Source organism: Barbatula barbatula (assembly GCF_947034865.1).
Source record: "Barbatula barbatula genome assembly, chromosome: 11".
Taxonomy (NCBI): domain Eukaryota; kingdom Metazoa; phylum Chordata; class Actinopteri; order Cypriniformes; family Nemacheilidae; genus Barbatula; species Barbatula barbatula.
In genome coordinates, this window is record NC_136774.1 from 22,786,674 (window position 1) to 22,804,865 (window position 18,192).

The following is an 18,192-nucleotide window of genomic DNA, read 5'->3' on the forward strand; positions in this document are numbered from 1 at the left end:
TTTGCATACGGCATACCTCATTTCCATAATGTAGTTAATTCCGTCACTTATCACCATCTGGTCAATATTTTATTAACATTTCATCAAACGAACACAATCGTGGTTAATATGCGTTGATGTTTTGATGATTCACTTGAGTATTTGATCAAATTATGGTAATTTTTCCCAGGCGAAGCCGGCGAGACGCGCCGCGTCGCTTCCCGGATCCATCAGGTCACCATGACAACAGCGCGCGCTCTATAAACACAGACGCACGCGCAAAAGGTTTTGGTTCCATTTGTTTACTTTTTCGTGTTTTAAACATTTTACATGTCAGTAAACATTTCAAGTAAAACACAAAGAGGAAATCAGAGATAACGCAAAACACACCAGATTATCAAAAATCAGACAACATGGTGTCAAATCGTCACAATCACAACCATTTATGCAACACGAGTGCAGCATCAAATGTGTCATGCAGTGAATTTATCAAAAATAATCAGATCAGAGCAAAATCTCGATGTCATATGTTGATACAAACATGTTAAGACTTTCATCTGGACATTCACTCACTGAGACCACCGAAACACACCAAACACAATTTCACCAGAAACAGATAGAAAAAAATCAATGAATATAAAATACACTCACAACGTGATGCTGGCAAACACGGACGCTTCCAAATTATAATCAGATTATCAAGCAAACCTTGCTGACTTTGAGTCTCTGTTTAAACCCAATAATAAATAATAAATAGTTTTATCTCTGCCTGAATTTTCAAGAACCTTTAAAGCAACATTATCATTACCGACTAAAAGCTTTTTGAAATATATATGTTTTTAACGTGTTAGGGAGATTGCACAAGTAGTTGGTATATTTACACCAGCATTTGTGGGTTACTGTTGAAATAAATACAATTATAGTTGGATACCTATAATTGATCAAATAAAGTGTCCACAAATTAAAATGACACAAAAGAAAACATAACATGACAAAGGTCAAAAATGTTGAGAAGCATTTAAAAAAAAGAGAAGTTAAAGATGATGAAACGTTAAACAACATAGACTTTCGTAATTCCACAAGTTTCGTTTACCAAAGAGGTAAAAACACCTTCAACAAGCACAGCGACGCTTCGCGAGTCTTTAATAATAAAGGGCGACAAAAATAGGTTTTCTAGCTCTGTGTGGGATTTTTTTCGCTGCCAGATACATGCAAACTACCATCAGAAATTCTATAAGCCCTGCCGTTATTATTCTCTTTGTTTTATTCCATGCGCACAAGCTCTGCCTGACCAAAGGAAAACTTTTATTTATGTGTGTGGATGAAGGCGATCCGGAATACAGAATATACATATGTTACTTTTTATAACGGGACACCTAAAATCAGTAGGTCGCTTAGTCTTTTAAAGGCTAATGGTGGCACATAAGGGCAGAAGTGGCGGTGAGCGTGTGTGGAGAAAGAAACAGCGAGTGGTGATCAGGGCGTGTACGCAGGCGGAGGCTGAAACTGGTTGGCGATGTCGTAGTCAACTGGGTATGTTTCATTGCTGTCCTCCATCTCTGACAGGAGCTCCAGCGCTTGCTCCTCCTCTTCAGTGGGGTAGTGACGGAGCAGGTTGGCCGCTGTGGCTAAAATAGAAGCTCCGCCAGCGCCGGCCACCAGGTAGAAGCTGATGGCAAACGTGACGTAGATGAGCGAACCGTGATACTTCTTGTGTTGCTGTTGCAGGGACAGGATCAGTTCAGAGGCCCAGTAACAGAAACCGATCACCGTGGCGCACTGGAGCACTAGAATACAGAAATATTATTGATACCATTCAGAAAGAAAAGACCAAAACACATCAGAGGACCACTGTTTTCTTGCAGAGTTCGGTGGCTTCGTACCTGTGAGAATGTGAGCGAAGGCGTATCTGCGTGTGATCTTCAATGCTGGATGTTTGGGTCCAAAAACATCCAGCAGAAATGCGGTCAAGCTGCACAGAATACCCAAGAAACAGAAAGCAGCAATGACCCTCAAGAGCAGGATAGACTGGGAGTTGATGCAGAAATCTGTGGGATAGAATTAAACAGGTTGTTTATTCACAGCAAGTGCAAACGCTCAAATTATGTCTTTACATAAATCACTCTTATCTGCAACGACCTAAAAATGTTCAAATCTAACTGATATTATACGTTAATACAAAGTGATTAGTTTTGACTTCTATCTCTTTAAAAAAAAAATATATATATATATAACCTTAGCTCTGTATACTGTGGTAGGCTATATGAGACCCGCTTTTGAGTGCACTTATGCTTTTTGTTGTCCTGATGTTATTCCTTCCATGGTAAGTCGCTTTATATAAAAGCGTCTGCTAAATGTAAATCTGCATTGCGCACAATGCGTGTTTGTCAATTCATCTACCCAAGATACCAACCCTCAATGAGTTTCTCATCGATGTATCCTAAGACGTCAGTGACACCGAGCTCTTGTCTGGGGCAGCTTCCTCCATGAACACAGAGCCAGGCCGGTTCTGCTAGAGCCGTACACAGTGCAGTGATGGAGAGAGCCCCGGGCAGCGCCGAAGCCAGGCTCCGCTCTGGCTGTTTGGGTAGAGCCGTGCCCGCCCGTCTTCTTCGGTTTCCAGGCACAGCTGTTCCCGGAGGTGTGAACATGATAAACTAACGCAAAATGATTGATCAACTGTTAACCAGAGGATGGTGGACAGCTTCTGCTGGGCACTGCAGCTGAAAAATCTGAACAAATATATTTTTGATGATCTGGGGAAGAGAAATATGGCATCAAATAACAGATATTTCAAAAACATTATTAAATATATCAATAAATAACTGTTGGACTTTATGATATGGATCACTAGTTAAATAAAAGACACATGATAAGGGAGATCAGAACAGACACCTTTTATAAAAAAGCCTGAACTCATGAGAATTATCGATCATGTATTATTTTGCTTATGTTAAATTATTATTCACAGAACAGAAATATAGACTTGATCAAAGAACAGACTGAATCAAGAAATGACAAGCACATATTTTACAAACAATCTGAGGATTAATGGGTTTTCATTTGATAAAAGATCAACACAGTCGAATTGTTCACAGCTATTAAACATAGAAGCAATAAAGTATATATAGAGTATTTGTTTTTTAGTCGATATAGTTACCTGTTCTCTGTGTCTGAAGCTCCTATGGCTGTAATGTTAATCACAACTGATCATCTGTGGCCTTAAATCTAAACAACACAAACACAACCTATAAAAAATCCCACAAAATATAAAACGCACAGCCTGGATTGTTGCGAATTAGTCCACCGACCGCCGTTATATTAAAGTCATTTCTCTGTGCTTTATTGATTATTTTCAGATAAAAACATAAACAATAGTCCGTCTGCTTCCTCAACCAGACGGAGAGCGATTTTCCTGCCGTCTTCAGTTTCCGGCGTGGAGCGGTGTTAACCAATCAGCGCCCTCCCCGCTGCTGACGTCAGTCCTCGAGTACAGACATGACGTGTTTTCCGAAGTATTAAAACTATTCTCTGTATTTTATGCAGTTTAATACTTTCTCTTCACAATGCCCGCGAGAGAGAAAGATAGAAACAGGGAGAAAAAGAAAAGAAAATCCAGATGAAAAGAGATATATTTCGTGACAACGAAAGTTTCAACACAAACGTCGCGACTGTTATTGTATGGTATATAGAATGCAGAATATATATATATATATAGAATACATTATTTGATATTTATTGTTGAATTAATTTTTCTACAGGGCAAATGAAATACAGAATCAACCAAAAGTGAGAACACCAATGTTTATATAGAAATATGAAGATTTTGGATGAGAAAAACTCCATAATAACTCAAACAATAGAGCTAACTAGCACAACTAAACACAACAAAAAACCGTAAACATAATAAGAAACACGATTTTTCATCATAATCTCATATCGGAACCAAACTCAAAAAGAAAGAAGCAAAGACCAGCTCCATGCAAACGACACCAAAGACATTATCACCGTTGTTATTCGTGTCTATCGCAGTTTTAATACTTTAATATGTTTAATTTGAATAAATAATTCGTTTTTACTGGTTGTTTATATTTGATGGTGGTATTTCCGTGCAGTTACAGCATCCGCCCTGATGGCGTCGCTGTTGACATCGGCATCATCAGCAAACCAGCGAAGAACACTGCAGGAAGTTGACAGGATCTGATAAACACATCAGACCACACCGTACAGACAGTTGTTTATATATTATATAAGCGTTTATATCACAGAGTCCCATATTGAAATGAAGGCATTAGAGCTTCTGCAGAGGGTGAGCGCGCACCCGGACGCGCGCTGCTGGTATGTCGCCTGGGATCCCGCAGGCGCGCTGCTGGCGTCATGTGGCGGTGACCGGGCGATACGAGTGTGGGGTAAAGAAGGTAAAACACACAACCTGTGTTTAATAGACACGTTTGACATGCATGTTCATGACCGTGGGGTTCCATGTCATTTCCATGCTGTGTGAATATGATACTTCAGTAGGTTATATAGGAACTGACAACGTTGTTGAATGTAAAGATGTGTAATTGTGTTGTCACAGGTGACAGTTGGGTGTGTAAATGTGTTCTGTCTGATGGACATCAGCGGGCGGTCAGAAAGGTCGCCTGGTCTCCCTGCGGGAAGTATCTGGCATCGGCTAGCTTTGATGCAACTACATGCATCTGGAAGAAGACCAATGATGATTTTGAGGTTTGTCCTTTCAGTGAGTCCCATATCTTTACAGCTTTGACTTTCTGTGAGTCTGACGTGTCCGTCGTGCGTTTACAGTCGCTTACAGTGTTGGAAGGCCATGAAAACGAGGTGAAGTGTGTGGCTTGGGCTCCGTCCGGAAACTTGCTGGCCACCTGCAGCAGAGACAAGAGCGTGTGGATCTGGGAAGGTGCGTGTGGTCAGTGATCCTGTTTCGGGGTGCTGTGAATGATAAAATGATAAATGCCTTATTTTTCTTCCAGTGGATGAAGAGGATGAGTATGAGTGTGTAAGTGTGGTGAATTCGCACACGCAGGATGTGAAGCATGTTGTTTGGCACCCCACACAGGAGGTAAAACCTTTACGCATCTATGCTTATTACCCCGTGCTCTCTGTGCCGTATATGCTGCATTTCGTCTTCATTTTAACCCGTTTGTGACAACAAACGGCAGATGTTATACCTTCATAACTTGACAAACAATGAACCCAATTTGCTTTCACAGCTTCTCGCTTCAGCCAGTTACGACGACAAGGTGTGTATTTATAAAGAGGAAGACGACGACTGGGAGTGTCGAGCTACACTAGAGGGTCACACGTCTACAGTCTGGAGTCTGACCTTTGACCCTGAGGGACACCGATTGGCTTCGTGTAGTGACGACCGGACTGTGAAGATCTGGAAGGAGTTCACACCTGCGGATGGTAAGATCACTAGCTTTTATGTGATTTTCATAGGTTTACAATGACTTAATCCTCTTTTTAATGATGATTCTGTTGTTGTTGTAGGTTCATCAGTTGAGTCTTGGAAGTGTGTGTGTACTTTGTCTGGGTTTCATGGGAGAACAGTGTATGATGTCGCATGGTAAGATGCTTTTATCCAACACAAAGTCTTTTAGCTGCAGATTTAACATGCATGCATACATGATTTGAAACCCATGACCAAGACATTGCTGATTCATTGGCCTTTCTGTCGCTACTCTTAACAAGTGCTTTTTACTAGAGATTTGTTTTAATATGTGTACTCTAATGTCAAGGTGTCGTCTGACCGGGGCTTTGGCCACAGCATGTGGTGATGATGGAGTCCGTGTGTTTGAAGAAGATCTAACTGCTGATCCAGAGCAGCCCATCTTCTTTCTGTCCGCCCAAATGCCCAAAGCTCACAGTCAGGATGTCAACTGCGTGGCCTGGAATCCAAAGGAGCCGGGACTCCTGGCTACCTGCAGTGATAACGGAGAACTTGCTGTCTGGAAATACAGCTCGGACACCTGAGCTGGTGAAAGAAAAGATGCTTTCCTCTGGTTGATAGATGTTTGGGTTTGGTTTATTGTATGCGTTCAATGCTCTGGTCCAGTGACAACAGACTGACAGTTTCTGCAACAGTTCATGTCAATGTTTCCATCATTGATGTTTTAGTAACATTTCAACACTTTTTTTTACCGGTTTTCGTATTGCTTGTACTTAAAACTCAAGAAAGGAAATATAGCTTCCTCTTACTAAATATTGTCTTCATAAATGTCATAGAACTTTAGCTGACAGGTTTTTAAATATCTTTGTCTGTGGTGGATCCTTGAGACTCAAGTAAATCTAATCATGTACATGGCATATTTTCATATTAAAGAAAAAATCGGATGAATTCCAGCGTAATCTTTATTTAAATTATTAGGAGGAATATGCATAGAAATGCACTCAAGAAAAGGGTTTGGTAAATAAAAAAAACAGATTTAATCCATCAAACCGTTAGCAAAACAATGTTTGTAACGTTTTTCAAAAATGTCAGGTCCTTATGAAAATCCAGGCATATGGAATCACTGTCCATTCGGAGTATCTTGCTCATTTACATGAGAATACAAAAACAGCACAAATAACCAAACAATAGATGTTTTTGGATGTGTCCCGTGTGCATTTAAGGATTTCTGCCTTTCTTTCGCAGAGACTGTCCTTCACCAGAAAACGCGATGAAGTTACTCGCAGAATCATCCTGGACGCAAAAAAAAATACATGATTAAATAATACAGCGTTGATTTGTTTATCAGTCAAACAAACCCTGCATGAAAATACTTGCCCAGTAAAGTCTCTATTTTTAAATGTATAATTCACTCACCGTCTCTATTTTGCGGGGCTGTTGTCTGGAGTTACGAATGAAGGTGATCCGTCCGATTTTGAAATCATAGTTAGGAATTCCACTGCACAGGGAGGAAAAAAAAGAATGATATATAGAAGCATATTTTAAATTCTGGCAAGTTAAGATAAGACGGAAGCAATACCGTTTCATATCGCTGGGATCAATGGGTGCAGGACTGGGCTCAATGCCTTTCTTCTTTCCATCTAGACGATTCCCAGAGCCTGTAAATGCCTGAAGTGAAACCAGAAGGTATTGTAAACACAAATAGATCAGGTTTTTCATTGACGAGACGATAACATTTAATTTCATAATCACAGCTACATCATTGTACTGTCACAGTGACTTACTCTAAAGCCCATGTCCATCTCATAGTCACTGGGATCTGGCTCCTCCTCCTGCGCCAGAGTGAGAAAGCGTGTGAGTCGCACATGTACGATATGTTTGTAAAAGATAACACTAAATTATGATGAAAATGCATGGCTGGTGTGAGAACATACAGCAGGTTCTTCAGGATGCTGCATGTGTCTCTCTGGTTCTTTATAACCAAGAGGAGCATCAAAGTCCACCTGATGGGAAGGAAAATAGTTTATAAAAGGAGAGTGTGAGCATACTTCAAAGTGAATGTAGGCAGCAAGTTTCTAAATCGTGTATAAAAGCCCTACATTCATATCACACTCGATGATGGACACAGCCTTGTCTGGTTTGGTCTCCATGACTCGTAACTCATAGATCTGAAAGACAGCAAGTTGTAGCTTATGTTTGCGGTTGTAATTTGAATAAAATCACTTAAGGTGTACATCTAGAATATTTACCTTTTCATTATAGTTGATTGCAATCACATCTCCAGTGGTCAGACAGGCAAAATTCCTCAAAGCATTCTCTAAACTGTAAAAACCAGAAAGAAAACATATGAGAACAAGATCCACGTATGATATCCAGATATATTAAGGGATGTTAAATCTTAATAAAAATTGTTACAACTTTGGAACGGTGTTACATTTGTGATGCCTCCCTCAATCACATAAGTCGCTTTGGATAAATGAATTGTTTTTACTCACACAGCTTTGGGGTTTGTGATATCAAGGAAGTCTGGACTCTGGGGCTGAAATTTGGAGTACGTAGCCACCATGAGATTGACGCTCTCCACCTGGACCAAACCACCCTCTTCCAGCAGCAGGTTCTGCATCATCTAAAGTAAAATATAACGTAATCAACATCACTATTTTAGAATCCTTGATCATGCTGTGTTAAAACAATGCGCGTATCAAGACTCCAATAAAGGTCTGAGAATAATAAAGGTGTGTACCCAGTGGGGGAGATAACAGATTCCCTCATCCGCCACAAACTCCAGTACTCCACAATGAGTCATTCTGTCTGAATTCTTGTTGGTGAGTTTGAACAGCATGGGGTATGTGATGTTAAGTCTGCCTGAAAAGACAAAGCAGTTCAAATCAACACACTTAAGGAGTGTATTTTATGTTTTATGTATTTTAACGTAGTGCGACTGACTTACTCAGCTGGTCCAGAGCAGACGGAGGCATGATGACTGAAAAGACACAAAATCCGGTCAGTTAAACTAAAGCCACCAAATTGAACAAAACACACGAAAGAGCCCATTTCATCTTCACGCGTTCTGGATCATAACCTACTCTTTCCTCCTTTCTCCACATCGGAGCGGTCATTGGGCCCAGCCAGCATGGACACAGAGTAACAGCGGTACTGTGTGGAGAAGCGGTTCTGGAAGACCCGACCCACATGAGGCTCAAACATGTTAAAGGAAAACTGATGGGGAAACAGAACAAATATCTATATGCCTTTTATACTTTAATATACACATGCAATACACAATATATTTATCTGGGTGTATATGGATGTATTATCTGTGATAGATAGACGGACAGATTTAATGTTTAAACTTTAAATATATTCAGGCAAAATGAGTCACCTACATAATAACAATCTACATTTAGCATCGTATGTTATTGCAACAATTAAGACAAACACCGTCTCCGTGTATTATTATTGTATCTTTAGTCCAAATTATCAGCTTAATACACACATTTAAATATAAATTCAACAATAAACTAATAAGCAAACTCTAAATCTAGGGATTTTGCCACAGTGACACTGCAGCTTTCTACTGCTCTTAGCCTAGCATCACATTACCATTTTAACATCTACGACAATAAAAGACGCGCGATGATAAACGTGACAGCGGCTCGACATCGATAACATACCATGTTAGCAGTTTATCTGCTTGACAGCAGTTCCGCGACGACGATAAAGTAAAAAATACCGATAAAAACTCAACGAAAACAACAGCCCTGCGTTCACTGAGACGTGCTGCAGCCGGAAGTGACGCACAAACACAACAAACGTTTCAGCCAATCACGTCTCACCCTTGGAAACACGGCGTCAACCATGGCGCAAAATACGTTAATAAATAGTTCTTAATTATTGTGATTAAACAATTTTGTCACGCTTGTACATAAACCCGAAAACATGTGAAATTTAATTTAATTTCCTACCTGCATTCTATTGAACGCCTCTGCTCAAATGCTATTGGTGAATGTAACCACCTGTCACTGTAACTCGCTATTCTATTGGTTATTTGAACAAGGGCGATTTGGCGCCACTGTCAAACGCGGAAATCTCAGTTCGGAACAACAAGCGAAGCGTTTAAAACGAGAACAGACGCCGTTTTGTAAAGTTTTATTTATGTCAGAAGTTTACACGCTTATATTTTAACATGTTTGTGACGGATATTCGAAAGGATTTTTATGATGTCGTCGTGAATCAGGCGAGTAGTGATTGTTTTTCTTGTGTGTGGTTGCTGGCAGACAATTCAAACTTACCGACGTTATTATTATAGACTTGTTCTTGTAATAATCAATATAACAGTTTCATGGATTTGGTTTGTGTATGTATGAGGTTCAAACGAGTTTAATTCTTTAATTTTCTGAAACGTGCACATGATGACGTATTTCATATGTTTTGATCCTATAGAGAGTGGCTCTGCTGGTGTCTCCTGATATTGATGCTCTTTGTGCCTGTAAAGTGTTGCAGGTTAGTCTTGTATCTGTTATTGTGGATCCTTTTAGTTTTATGAATACGTTTGATAAGCTTCTATATATATTATAATACAAATATACGTTTGTTTCCAAAATGAGAACTCCTTTTTTCAGGCTTGTCAAAAATCATGTTTATTTTTATTGTGCATTCCAATTAATATAAATTAAACTGCAGTTGGTTTGTTTTGATTGTTTTGAATACACTACACTAACACAATAAAACACAATAATTTAAACATTTTAGAAAACCGAGATATCTCATTTTGGAACCAAATTCTTTGTGTGTTTCTGTCTGTGCCTGTCTGTCTGTGCGTGTCTGTCTGTGCGTGTCTGTCTGTCTGTGCGCCTGTCTGTCTGTGCGCCTGTCTGTCTGTCTGTGCGCCTGTCTGTCTGTCTGTGCGCCAGTCTGTCTGTCTGTGCGCCTGTCTGTCTGTCTGTGCGCCTGTCTGTCTGTGCGCCTGTCTGTCTGTTTGTGTGTTTCTGTATGTCTGTCTTTCTGTGTGTGTCTGTCTGTGACTGTGTGTGTGTGTGTGTGTGTGTCTGCCTGTCTGTCTTTGTGTGTGTGTGTGTGTGTGTGTGTGTGTGTGTCTGTATGTGACCATGTCTGTGTCTGCCTGTCTGTCTTTCTGTGTGTGTGTGTGTGTGTGTGTGTGTGTGTGTGTGTGTGTGTGTCTGTATGTGACCATGTGTGTGTCTGCCTGTCTGTCTTTCTGTGTGTGTCTGTTTGTATGTGTGTGTGTCTGTCTGTGACCGTGTCTGTCTGTCTGTCTGTCTGTCTTTCTGTGTGTGTCTGTTTGTATGTGTGTGTGTCTGTCTGTGACCGTGTCTGTCTGTCTGTCTTTCTGTGTGTGTGTGTGTGTGTGTGTGTGTGTCTGTCTGTGACCGTGTCTGTCTGTCTGTCTGTCTTTCTGTGTGTGTGTGTGTGTGTGTGTCTGTCTGTGACCCTGTCTGTCTGTCTTTCTTTCTGTGTGTGTGTGTGTGTGTGTGTGTGTGTGTCTGTCTGTGACTCTGTCTGTCTGTCTTTCTTTCTTTCTGTGTGTGTGTGTGTGTGTGTGTGTGTGTGTGTGTGTGTCTGTCTTTCTGTCTTTCTGTGTGTGTGTGTGTGTGTGTGTGTGTCTGTCTGTGACCCTGTCTGTCTGTCTGTCTTTCTTTCTTTCTGTGTGTGTGTGTGTGTGTGTGTGTGTGTGTGTGTGTGTCTGTCTTTCTGTCTTTCTGTGTGTGTGTATATATGTCTATTTTTCTTAGTTTATTTAGAGCTTTTATTTTATTTAATTGAATACTGAAATGCATTAAGTGTTATTGACGAACAATTATAGTCCACCTACAGCTGATGGTGTGATAGTCCTGCCAGTGTTTAAGTTTCTCTGTTTGTTTCGTACAGGCTCTGTTTCATTGTGATCACGTCCAGTACACACTGATCCCAGTCACAGGATGGCAGGATCTTGGCACTGTTTTTATGGAACATAAAGATCAGGTAGTTCAAAATAACTCGCTGCGTTCATGCAGATGACATGAAGGTCATGATAACTTAGTTACTTTTTTCCCTAGTATCAGTATTTTGTTTTGATTAACTGTGGGGCAAACGTGGACCTGCTGGAGACCCTTCAGCCTGAGGAAGACTCTGTTTTCTTCATATGTGACACCCACAGACCTGTAGATGTGGTCAACGTCTACAATGACACTCAGGTGCTGACACACATCTGCTGCTTTCTTTACACGTATGTGTTTTGTTACTGAATGTACAGCGATATTAAAATATTTCCTTGTACTCTATCAGATTAAGCTCCTGATAAAACAAGACGATGATCTCGGGGTTCCTCCCTACGATGACATCTTCCGTGACGATGAGGAGGATGAAGACGGTGACGGAGATGATTCTGGAAATGAGAGCGAAGGAAGCGCAGAGCCTTCTGGGAAACGACGGCGTTACGATGAGGCACATTTATCTCTCACACGAGAAGAATCACTGGTTTCTTCCCTTTTTCTTAATGAATAACACTTGTGTTTATTGTTACAGGGAGCTTTGGAGAGAAGAATCGAGCGGCAGCGCGCCAGACGTGAATGGGAAGCTCGCAGGTTGTTGTAGAAGAGATCTTATAATGCTCGTTCTATAGTCGTTCTACATCCACTTCTGTTTCTGTGTAGTATTTAAATTCTGAAGGGGCTTTGTATGTTTGCAGGAGAGAGATTCTGTTTGACTATGAGCAGTATGAGTTTCATGGAACATCGGTGAGTAACTGTATCTGATTAAGTTTAGAAAAGCAAGCTCTGACTGACAAAAAATCAAATAAAAAAGCAATGTTTTCACGCTGTTGTTACATTTATGTGTTTATTTCTTTGCAGGCAGCGCTTCTGATGTTTGAGCTGGCCTGGGTCATGTCTAAAGACACCAAAGACATGCTGTGGTGAGCCTCATGCTTTCTGACCTCTAACAGTCACAGTACAGACCGTATATGATTAACACGTTGGACACTTTGATTGACAGGTGGACTATTATTGGCCTGACTGATCAGTGGGTTCACGACAAAATACCGCAGTAAGAATCTCTACTTTTGTCTGACGTTCCATTGACATTCAATGCGATGTGATGTAACGTCAGCTGTATGTGTCCTTCAGCATGAAGTATGTGACGGACATCGCTACTCTTCAGCGTCACGTGTCCCGTCACAATCACAGAAATGAGGATGAGGAGAACTCGCTCTCCATCGACTGCATGAGGATCTCTTTTGAATACGAGTATCCTTTAAGTGTCATGTTGTTTGTGTGACCCTCACAATGAAATTGTCAAATTAATAGTATCTTAAACTTCAGTCACTGCCTGAAAAGGTATCGCACTCGAGACCCGGACCTAGTGTTGAATGTGGTAAATAATTCACTGTTGAGACTGTTTGCTTTCCCATGCTGTGTTTGTTGTATTGTGTACTGCTTCATTGATGCTGTGTGCTGATTCCTGTGCATGTTATAAGTATGTGTGGTGACCCTTGACCCCGTCCGCCCGTCAGTCTGAGGTTGGTGTTGTACCAGCACTGGTCTCTGTACGAGAGCATCTGTAATTCCTGTTACACCTCCTGCAACTTGAAGCTCTGGTCCATGAACGGCCAGAAGAAACTCCAGGAGTTACTGGCAGATATGGGGTGAGCGAACCTGGACATAATGTTTGCAAATGTATTTCATGTGTTGTTTATGCAAGCAGTTTAGTCATTTGTGAGAATTGGAGGATTACTAGGACTGGGTATTGTGCTTAAAAACGGTCATGTTCAAATCAATGTACCGTACAAACTTTCTATAAAATAGCAGCAATTTGGTTTATTCTCGTGAAATCTTTGTTTCAAGATGTCAAACATGATTTTCTTTGAAACACAATCATTTTTATTCCTGTAAAACAAGACGGTTTAACACAGTTTTCAACATTTTCCCAAAACATTTTCATTACCGTAACCATTTAAAACTGTCAATCCCATAGCATGTTTTTCTAAAAGAAAAATGAAGCCATGATGCCAAAGCAAGTTTTTATTAGTCATAATTAATATAAGTCATAAAATTTATTAGTCATAAACCTTAATGATACACATTTTAATAGAAAATTACACTTGAAACATGTGAAAATATGTGTATCGTGTTTGATGAGCATAAAAGAGTTGTGTACACAGCTTGACTAGATATTATTAAGCTTTTAACCTAACATTATAAAGTAATCTGTTAAACTATAAGGAATTTAAAAGGTACTACTAGATGTGTTATTTAAACATAAAATCAAACTTAATATAAATATATTTGTGTGTTTAAACAGTCTGAGAATGTCAGTCATTGACGCTTTTCTTTGTCATTGAAGAACATCCAATTGTTTTTTCACACTGTTTAAATCTTGAAACTTATAATGCACTTATACAAATCAGGACGGGTTATGGTAATGAGAATTTCAGCAGGAAAAGCAATAAAATACAAAAATCATCATCACAAAAATGATGAAAGTGTACGTTTATGATAATCTTTCGTGTTACCGAAGCATACGTTTACTGCCCATGATGTTTGAGTGATTTCTTGAGAATGACCCATCTATTATGTGTATGTTCAGCTTCACCATGTCCCTCATCTCACCAGACTCTAGACTTTTATGATCAGATTTCTAATGAATGTTTCTCCTCCAGTCTTCCACTCAAACAGGTGCGTCAGAAATTTCACTCTATGGACATGACCATCAAAGAAAACCTGCGTGAGGTCATCGAGGAATCGGCCACTAAATTTGGGTGGGAGTCATACATTTCCATAATGTGATAGTAAAACATGCATGAGTGATATTAACAAATGCGTGTCATTTATTGTCCTCAGCATGAAAGACATTCGCGTCCAGACGTTTGGCGTACACTTTGGCTTCAAGAATCGCTTCCTGGCCAGCGATGTTGTTCACGCTGCTGCCGCCCTGTTGGAGAACGTGGAGAAGGACGAAACGGCGGCGGACAACTTCATCAAAGCTCTGGACTGTCTGTCCAGGTATGAACGTAAATCGGTCTGAATGTTTTAATAGTGAATTGATCTGATTCTCTTTTAACAACAATGAACTGGAGAGAGACAGAATTTACAGTTTCACTGTCCAGCATTTTAAAGTTAAGCGTGCCGTTTTGATGACATAATTTTCATCCTGTAGGAGTAATATGGAGCGGCTGCATCTAGGCATCGATCTGGCCAAGAAGAAATTAAAGGCAATTCAGCAAACTGTGGCGAGCTGTATCTGCACAAACCTCATACTGTCACAAGGACCTTTCCTCTACTGCCACCTGATGGAGGTCTGAAACTAATTTCCGCAAAAGTCCTGGTCATAAAATGACATTTACTATACTCGACGAATTAACTGTCAACTGTCTGCATCTTTGACTCGCATTGTTTGAGAAGTAACCAAACTTTGACATTTTTATGGATGTGTTTTGTTTTGTCCGTCTGCAGGGAACGCCGGACGTGAAGCTGTTTTCTAAACCTCTGGCTTTAACTCTGCTCTGCAAATATCTGCTCAAAGCTTTTATCTGCTCTGTAAGTTCATGTGAACAAAAACATGTTCATCCAAGTCAACTTTTGCCCTCTTAGGACAATATATATGCTGCAAGAGGCCTATAGAGCAGTGGTTCTCAAACTTTTCAGATCATGTACCACGAAAATGAGTTGTTCCAAGGACCGCCATAGTGAATCTTCACTTGCCTCACGATTAAATACACTTCATCCTCCATTACTAATTTATTAATAATACAAACACTTAGTCAGTAGTAATATTGGACACAAAACACTTCTGTAGTGCACTGTGAAGAACAGGGTTCTGTATAAATGTATTTGCGTTGTGGGGACTTGCAGAAAGACTGCAAACCTTCATTAAAGACAATCAATGTGGAAGGATTATTTAAGAGAGATGAGAATAAATACATGTTTTAATAGGCAGAGAACAGCTGTTTATAACATTTACATTTAGTCATTTAGCGGACGCTTTTATCCAAAGCGACTTACAGATGAGGAAACATTGGAAGCAATTATAACAACATAGGCAACAAAAGACATAAGTGCATAACAAACAAATGTATAAAGATTATAAATTGGACCGGTGTGTAATGTGGTGATGATAGGGTCGGTTAAATTAGATGCAATTAAGTATTTAAGTAGATGCTTTACGGCAATAACAACAGTTTTAAACAGCGGTTCAAGTGCAGAAATGCATTAGAACTTAATTTGCATCAAACCATGATAAATAAACAACAATTCATACAACTATATTAAAATTGCACAGGCTATATGAGATGTTCCGTATTTATCAGTCATGTATAACATTTGAAATTGTATTTAAAACACGAAATTAATATATAGTTTTAATATCCTGTCGTGACACGTACCACTAGGGGTCTCTCCGTGTACCACTAGTTGTACTCGTACCACAGTTTGCGAACCACTGCTGTAGAGGTCAGCGCTCATTGTGTGTGTCTGATTCTTGTAGACGAGGAATAAGCGCTGTAAGATCCTGCCGTTGATAATGGCATCTCCTCTGGATGTGGAGAAGAGTACACTGATGGTCCTGGGAATCCCACCGGAGTCCGACACTTCTGATAAGAAAAAGTGAGGGTTTCTACAGGGACGCTACAGTCACCTCCTGTCAAAGATTGAGTCTGAGTTTACACAAATGCTTTTTGTCTCTAGTTTCTTCGGCAGGGCTTTTGAAAAGGCTGCCGAGAGCACCAGCTCCAGAACTGTACACGATCATTTTGACACATCCAGTAAGTCACCAAACACGCACGTGTATGTTTTATTATCTCTCTGGGGACAGTCCATAGGCGTAATGAGTTGTATACTGTACAAAATGTATATTTTATCACCGAACCCAACCCCTAAACCTAGTGATCGTAGAAAACTTTTGCCATTTTTAGATTTTATTATCGTTCTGTACAATTTATAAGCTTTTCTGCCCGTTTTCTGCAAGTTTGGTCCCCACAGTGACACGGATCCCCGTGAGTTGGTGTGCATTCCGGTTTAGGTCCCCACTAACATATAAAACCAAGTCCACACACACACACACGGGTGATGATCTCACACACACCTCTAGAGGGCTGTAAGACATCTTGGATTCAAGATCATAAAGAATAAACATTCTAGTGTTTATGTTAATAGGTGGATAGTGCCAATACTTGAAGGAAAAAGTCACCCTCATCATTTTATAATATATACTTTTGAGTAATTGGCAAGCGGTATGTTATTTCTCAATTCTTATGAGCTCATAACAAGGATTTTATAATTATACAATTATTCAGTTTCACACCTTTTTGATGCCGTTTAGCAAATTACACTGCAGTCCAATGAAGTGTCATGCCACCTGTCCACACTGTTGTCATCACATTGTTTATCTGTTATTATTATTATTATTATTTATACATTACCAATATAAAGTTTTGAGGACAGATCATCCAGGTGTAGTTTTAGTATTACTGCAGTTTGATATGATCTATTCTGTTGGATCTGGGGCCGTTTTCCCATGATTTCTGTCAGTTTGATGCCAAATACCTTCAGCTCTGCCAGACCCCGGAACACACGCACATGTAACCGTATAGACACACACAACAGTATAATGGCGGACACGTTTACATTTATGCATTTGGCAGACGCTTTTATCCAAAGCGACTTACATTAATGTATTATTATACAAATATTACATTATTTTTGTTTCTAAGTACGTGCACTCCCTGGGATCGAACCCATGACCCCAACGCAATGCTCTAACCGCTGAGCTGCATGATGAGCGTCAGTCAATGGGGAATTGAACCTGTGGGGTCGAAATTGTATCGCACATTCACACCTACATGCTATAATGCATCTTTCCATGTATATCCATCCGTTCTGCATTTCAGACCTGATAAAGTGACGGGTGTATATAGCAGAGATCAATGTGGGCGGCGTTCTCTTTAAATCTCTTCTATCTCTCTCTGCAGTTATTGAGCTGAAGATGGAGGACAGGGGGAAATTTCTAGATGCCCTCATCACCCTGCTGTCATAAAGACCCCGTTGCATGCTGGGAACGCCCACAGAAACTGTAGACAGAAGCTGGGTGTGTGTGTGTACGAGTTCTCTTCACCTGATTTGAGAATTCATACACACGCACTGCGTTGCTGCACAAATGGAATTTTACACCCCTTGTGTAAACGTGACATTTGACATGTTCTCAGCCAGTTTGGTGCCAAATACCTTGAGAAGGGTTCATCTTTTATACCATCTAGAGACATCAACATCACCTCAGTCCAGCTGTGTTTTGGTTGTCGGCTTACAGACATTCTGAGACTAAAACTGCGTTTGTATCTGTACAGGATTTTACTGTGGTGTAGTGTTGTTGGTCATATCATTTAGTATTGTGTGTGTGTGTGTGTGTGTGTTATAAGAATTTAATAAATGCTTTTTATAATTGTTTAAATATTTGTTTTATTTGTTTTAAAGTGGAATGGTTGGAAATTAAAAACTGCTCAAATAAAAACGTTTGGTGTAGTTCATTTTTGAGAAACGTATGGTTTTACTAACTTTAAGCCGTTTTTTACTTTTTGTTCCTTAAATTGATCCTTCAGCTATTGATGTGAACGTGCTCTTAATGTGATGGCGGGGGGAGGTGGTAAAAGAAGACGGATTAAACAAAAAGGTAATGAAAACATTTTTAGAATAGATTCAACGTTATTTCTTTACTTCATTCTTCAGTATTACATTGTGTTTAGGAATGTCAGTTTATTTGCAAAAACATCATGATTTCTATTGTTGCGTGTTGTTTCTTTCATGTGGAACAGGACG

The 18,192-nt window shown here is 39.9% G+C and overlaps 4 protein-coding genes across 7 annotated transcripts; 2 read left to right on the forward strand and 2 right to left on the reverse strand.

Annotated features, from left to right (window-relative positions):
- Positions 1-50: 50 nt before the first annotated feature.
- On the reverse strand, positions 51-3,471 carry tmem127 (transmembrane protein 127). Of its 3 annotated transcripts, none has more exons than XM_079467476.1 (5): positions 3,291-3,471; positions 3,140-3,207; positions 2,393-2,735; positions 1,863-2,027; positions 247-1,766 (listed from the first exon to the last, which is right to left on the reverse strand). In XM_079467476.1, exons 3-5 carry the CDS (start codon positions 2,628-2,630, stop codon positions 1,456-1,458), a joined length of 714 nt encoding a protein of 237 aa, XP_079323602.1. In that variant the 5' UTR covers positions 2,631-2,735; positions 3,140-3,207; positions 3,291-3,471; the 3' UTR covers positions 247-1,455. The 3 variants fall into 3 exon arrangements, with proteins under 3 accessions (XP_079323601.1, XP_079323602.1, XP_079323603.1); XM_079467477.1 differs by having other exon boundaries at positions 262-1,766; positions 2,393-2,711; positions 3,291-3,442; XM_079467475.1 differs by having other exon boundaries at positions 51-1,766; positions 2,393-2,711; positions 3,140-3,432.
- Positions 3,472-4,096: 625 nt separating this feature from the next.
- Positions 4,097-6,335, forward strand: ciao1 (cytosolic iron-sulfur assembly component 1). Its single transcript, XM_079468056.1, has 7 exons — positions 4,097-4,397; positions 4,559-4,707; positions 4,786-4,897; positions 4,971-5,059; positions 5,211-5,406; positions 5,491-5,566; positions 5,739-6,335. The coding sequence occupies exons 1-7, from the start codon at positions 4,262-4,264 to the stop codon at positions 5,971-5,973; spliced, it is 993 nt and encodes a 330-aa protein (XP_079324182.1). The 5' UTR covers positions 4,097-4,261; the 3' UTR covers positions 5,974-6,335.
- Positions 6,335-9,356, reverse strand: ufd1l (ubiquitin recognition factor in ER associated degradation 1). The gene is made up of 12 exons (XM_079468057.1): positions 9,064-9,356; positions 8,476-8,608; positions 8,340-8,372; positions 8,133-8,254; positions 7,885-8,015; positions 7,639-7,711; positions 7,489-7,557; positions 7,324-7,392; positions 7,174-7,221; positions 6,969-7,057; positions 6,806-6,887; positions 6,335-6,682 (listed from the first exon to the last, which is right to left on the reverse strand). Exons 1-12 carry the CDS (start codon positions 9,064-9,066, stop codon positions 6,608-6,610), a joined length of 927 nt encoding a protein of 308 aa, XP_079324183.1. The 5' UTR covers positions 9,067-9,356; the 3' UTR covers positions 6,335-6,607.
- A 67-nt stretch (positions 9,357-9,423) lies between these two features.
- Positions 9,424-17,902, forward strand: cdc45 (CDC45 cell division cycle 45 homolog). 2 transcript variants are annotated; one of them, XM_079468059.1, is made up of 18 exons: positions 9,424-9,626; positions 9,833-9,892; positions 11,279-11,371; positions 11,446-11,583; positions 11,675-11,833; positions 11,915-11,973; positions 12,078-12,126; positions 12,241-12,302; positions 12,383-12,433; positions 12,514-12,633; positions 12,900-13,031; positions 14,046-14,144; positions 14,227-14,388; positions 14,543-14,681; positions 14,839-14,922; positions 15,869-15,987; positions 16,069-16,145; positions 17,352-17,902. In XM_079468059.1, exons 1-18 carry the CDS (start codon positions 9,576-9,578, stop codon positions 17,414-17,416), a joined length of 1,719 nt encoding a protein of 572 aa, XP_079324185.1. In that variant the 5' UTR covers positions 9,424-9,575; the 3' UTR covers positions 17,417-17,902. The 2 variants fall into 2 exon arrangements, with proteins under 2 accessions (XP_079324185.1, XP_079324186.1); XM_079468060.1 differs by having other exon boundaries at positions 9,455-9,626; positions 11,452-11,583.
- Positions 17,903-18,192: the final 290 nt, after the last annotated feature.

Coding starts and splice junctions, on each gene's coding strand:
- tmem127 (XM_079467475.1), bottom strand. CDS start 2,630: ATGTTCACACCTCCGGGAACAGCTGTGCCTGGAAACCGAAGAAGACGG. Junction 2,028..2,392: donor CGATGAGAAACTCATTGAGG/GTTGGTATCTTG, acceptor TCTATCCCACAG/ATTTCTGCATCAACTCCCAG. Junction 1,767..1,862: donor CTTCGCTCACATTCTCACAG/GTACGAAGCCAC, acceptor TCTGTATTCTAG/TGCTCCAGTGCGCCACGGTG.
- ciao1 (XM_079468056.1), top strand. CDS start 4,262: ATGAAGGCATTAGAGCTTCTGCAGAGGGTGAGCGCGCACCCGGACGCG. Junction 4,898..4,970: donor GAGCGTGTGGATCTGGGAAG/GTGCGTGTGGTC, acceptor TTTTTCTTCCAG/TGGATGAAGAGGATGAGTAT. Junction 5,060..5,210: donor TTTGGCACCCCACACAGGAG/GTAAAACCTTTA, acceptor TTGCTTTCACAG/CTTCTCGCTTCAGCCAGTTA.
- cdc45 (XM_079468059.1), top strand. CDS start 9,576: ATGTTTGTGACGGATATTCGAAAGGATTTTTATGATGTCGTCGTGAAT. Junction 12,634..12,899: donor AGGATCTCTTTTGAATACGA/GTATCCTTTAAG, acceptor TCCGCCCGTCAG/TCTGAGGTTGGTGTTGTACC. Junction 14,923..15,868: donor TCAAAGCTTTTATCTGCTCT/GTAAGTTCATGT, acceptor TGATTCTTGTAG/ACGAGGAATAAGCGCTGTAA.
- ufd1l (XM_079468057.1), bottom strand. Junction 7,712..7,884: donor ATCACAAACCCCAAAGCTGT/GTGAGTAAAAAC, acceptor TGGTTTTTACAG/TTTAGAGAATGCTTTGAGGA. Junction 7,058..7,173: donor AGATGGACATGGGCTTTAGA/GTAAGTCACTGT, acceptor GTTTCACTTCAG/GCATTTACAGGCTCTGGGAA.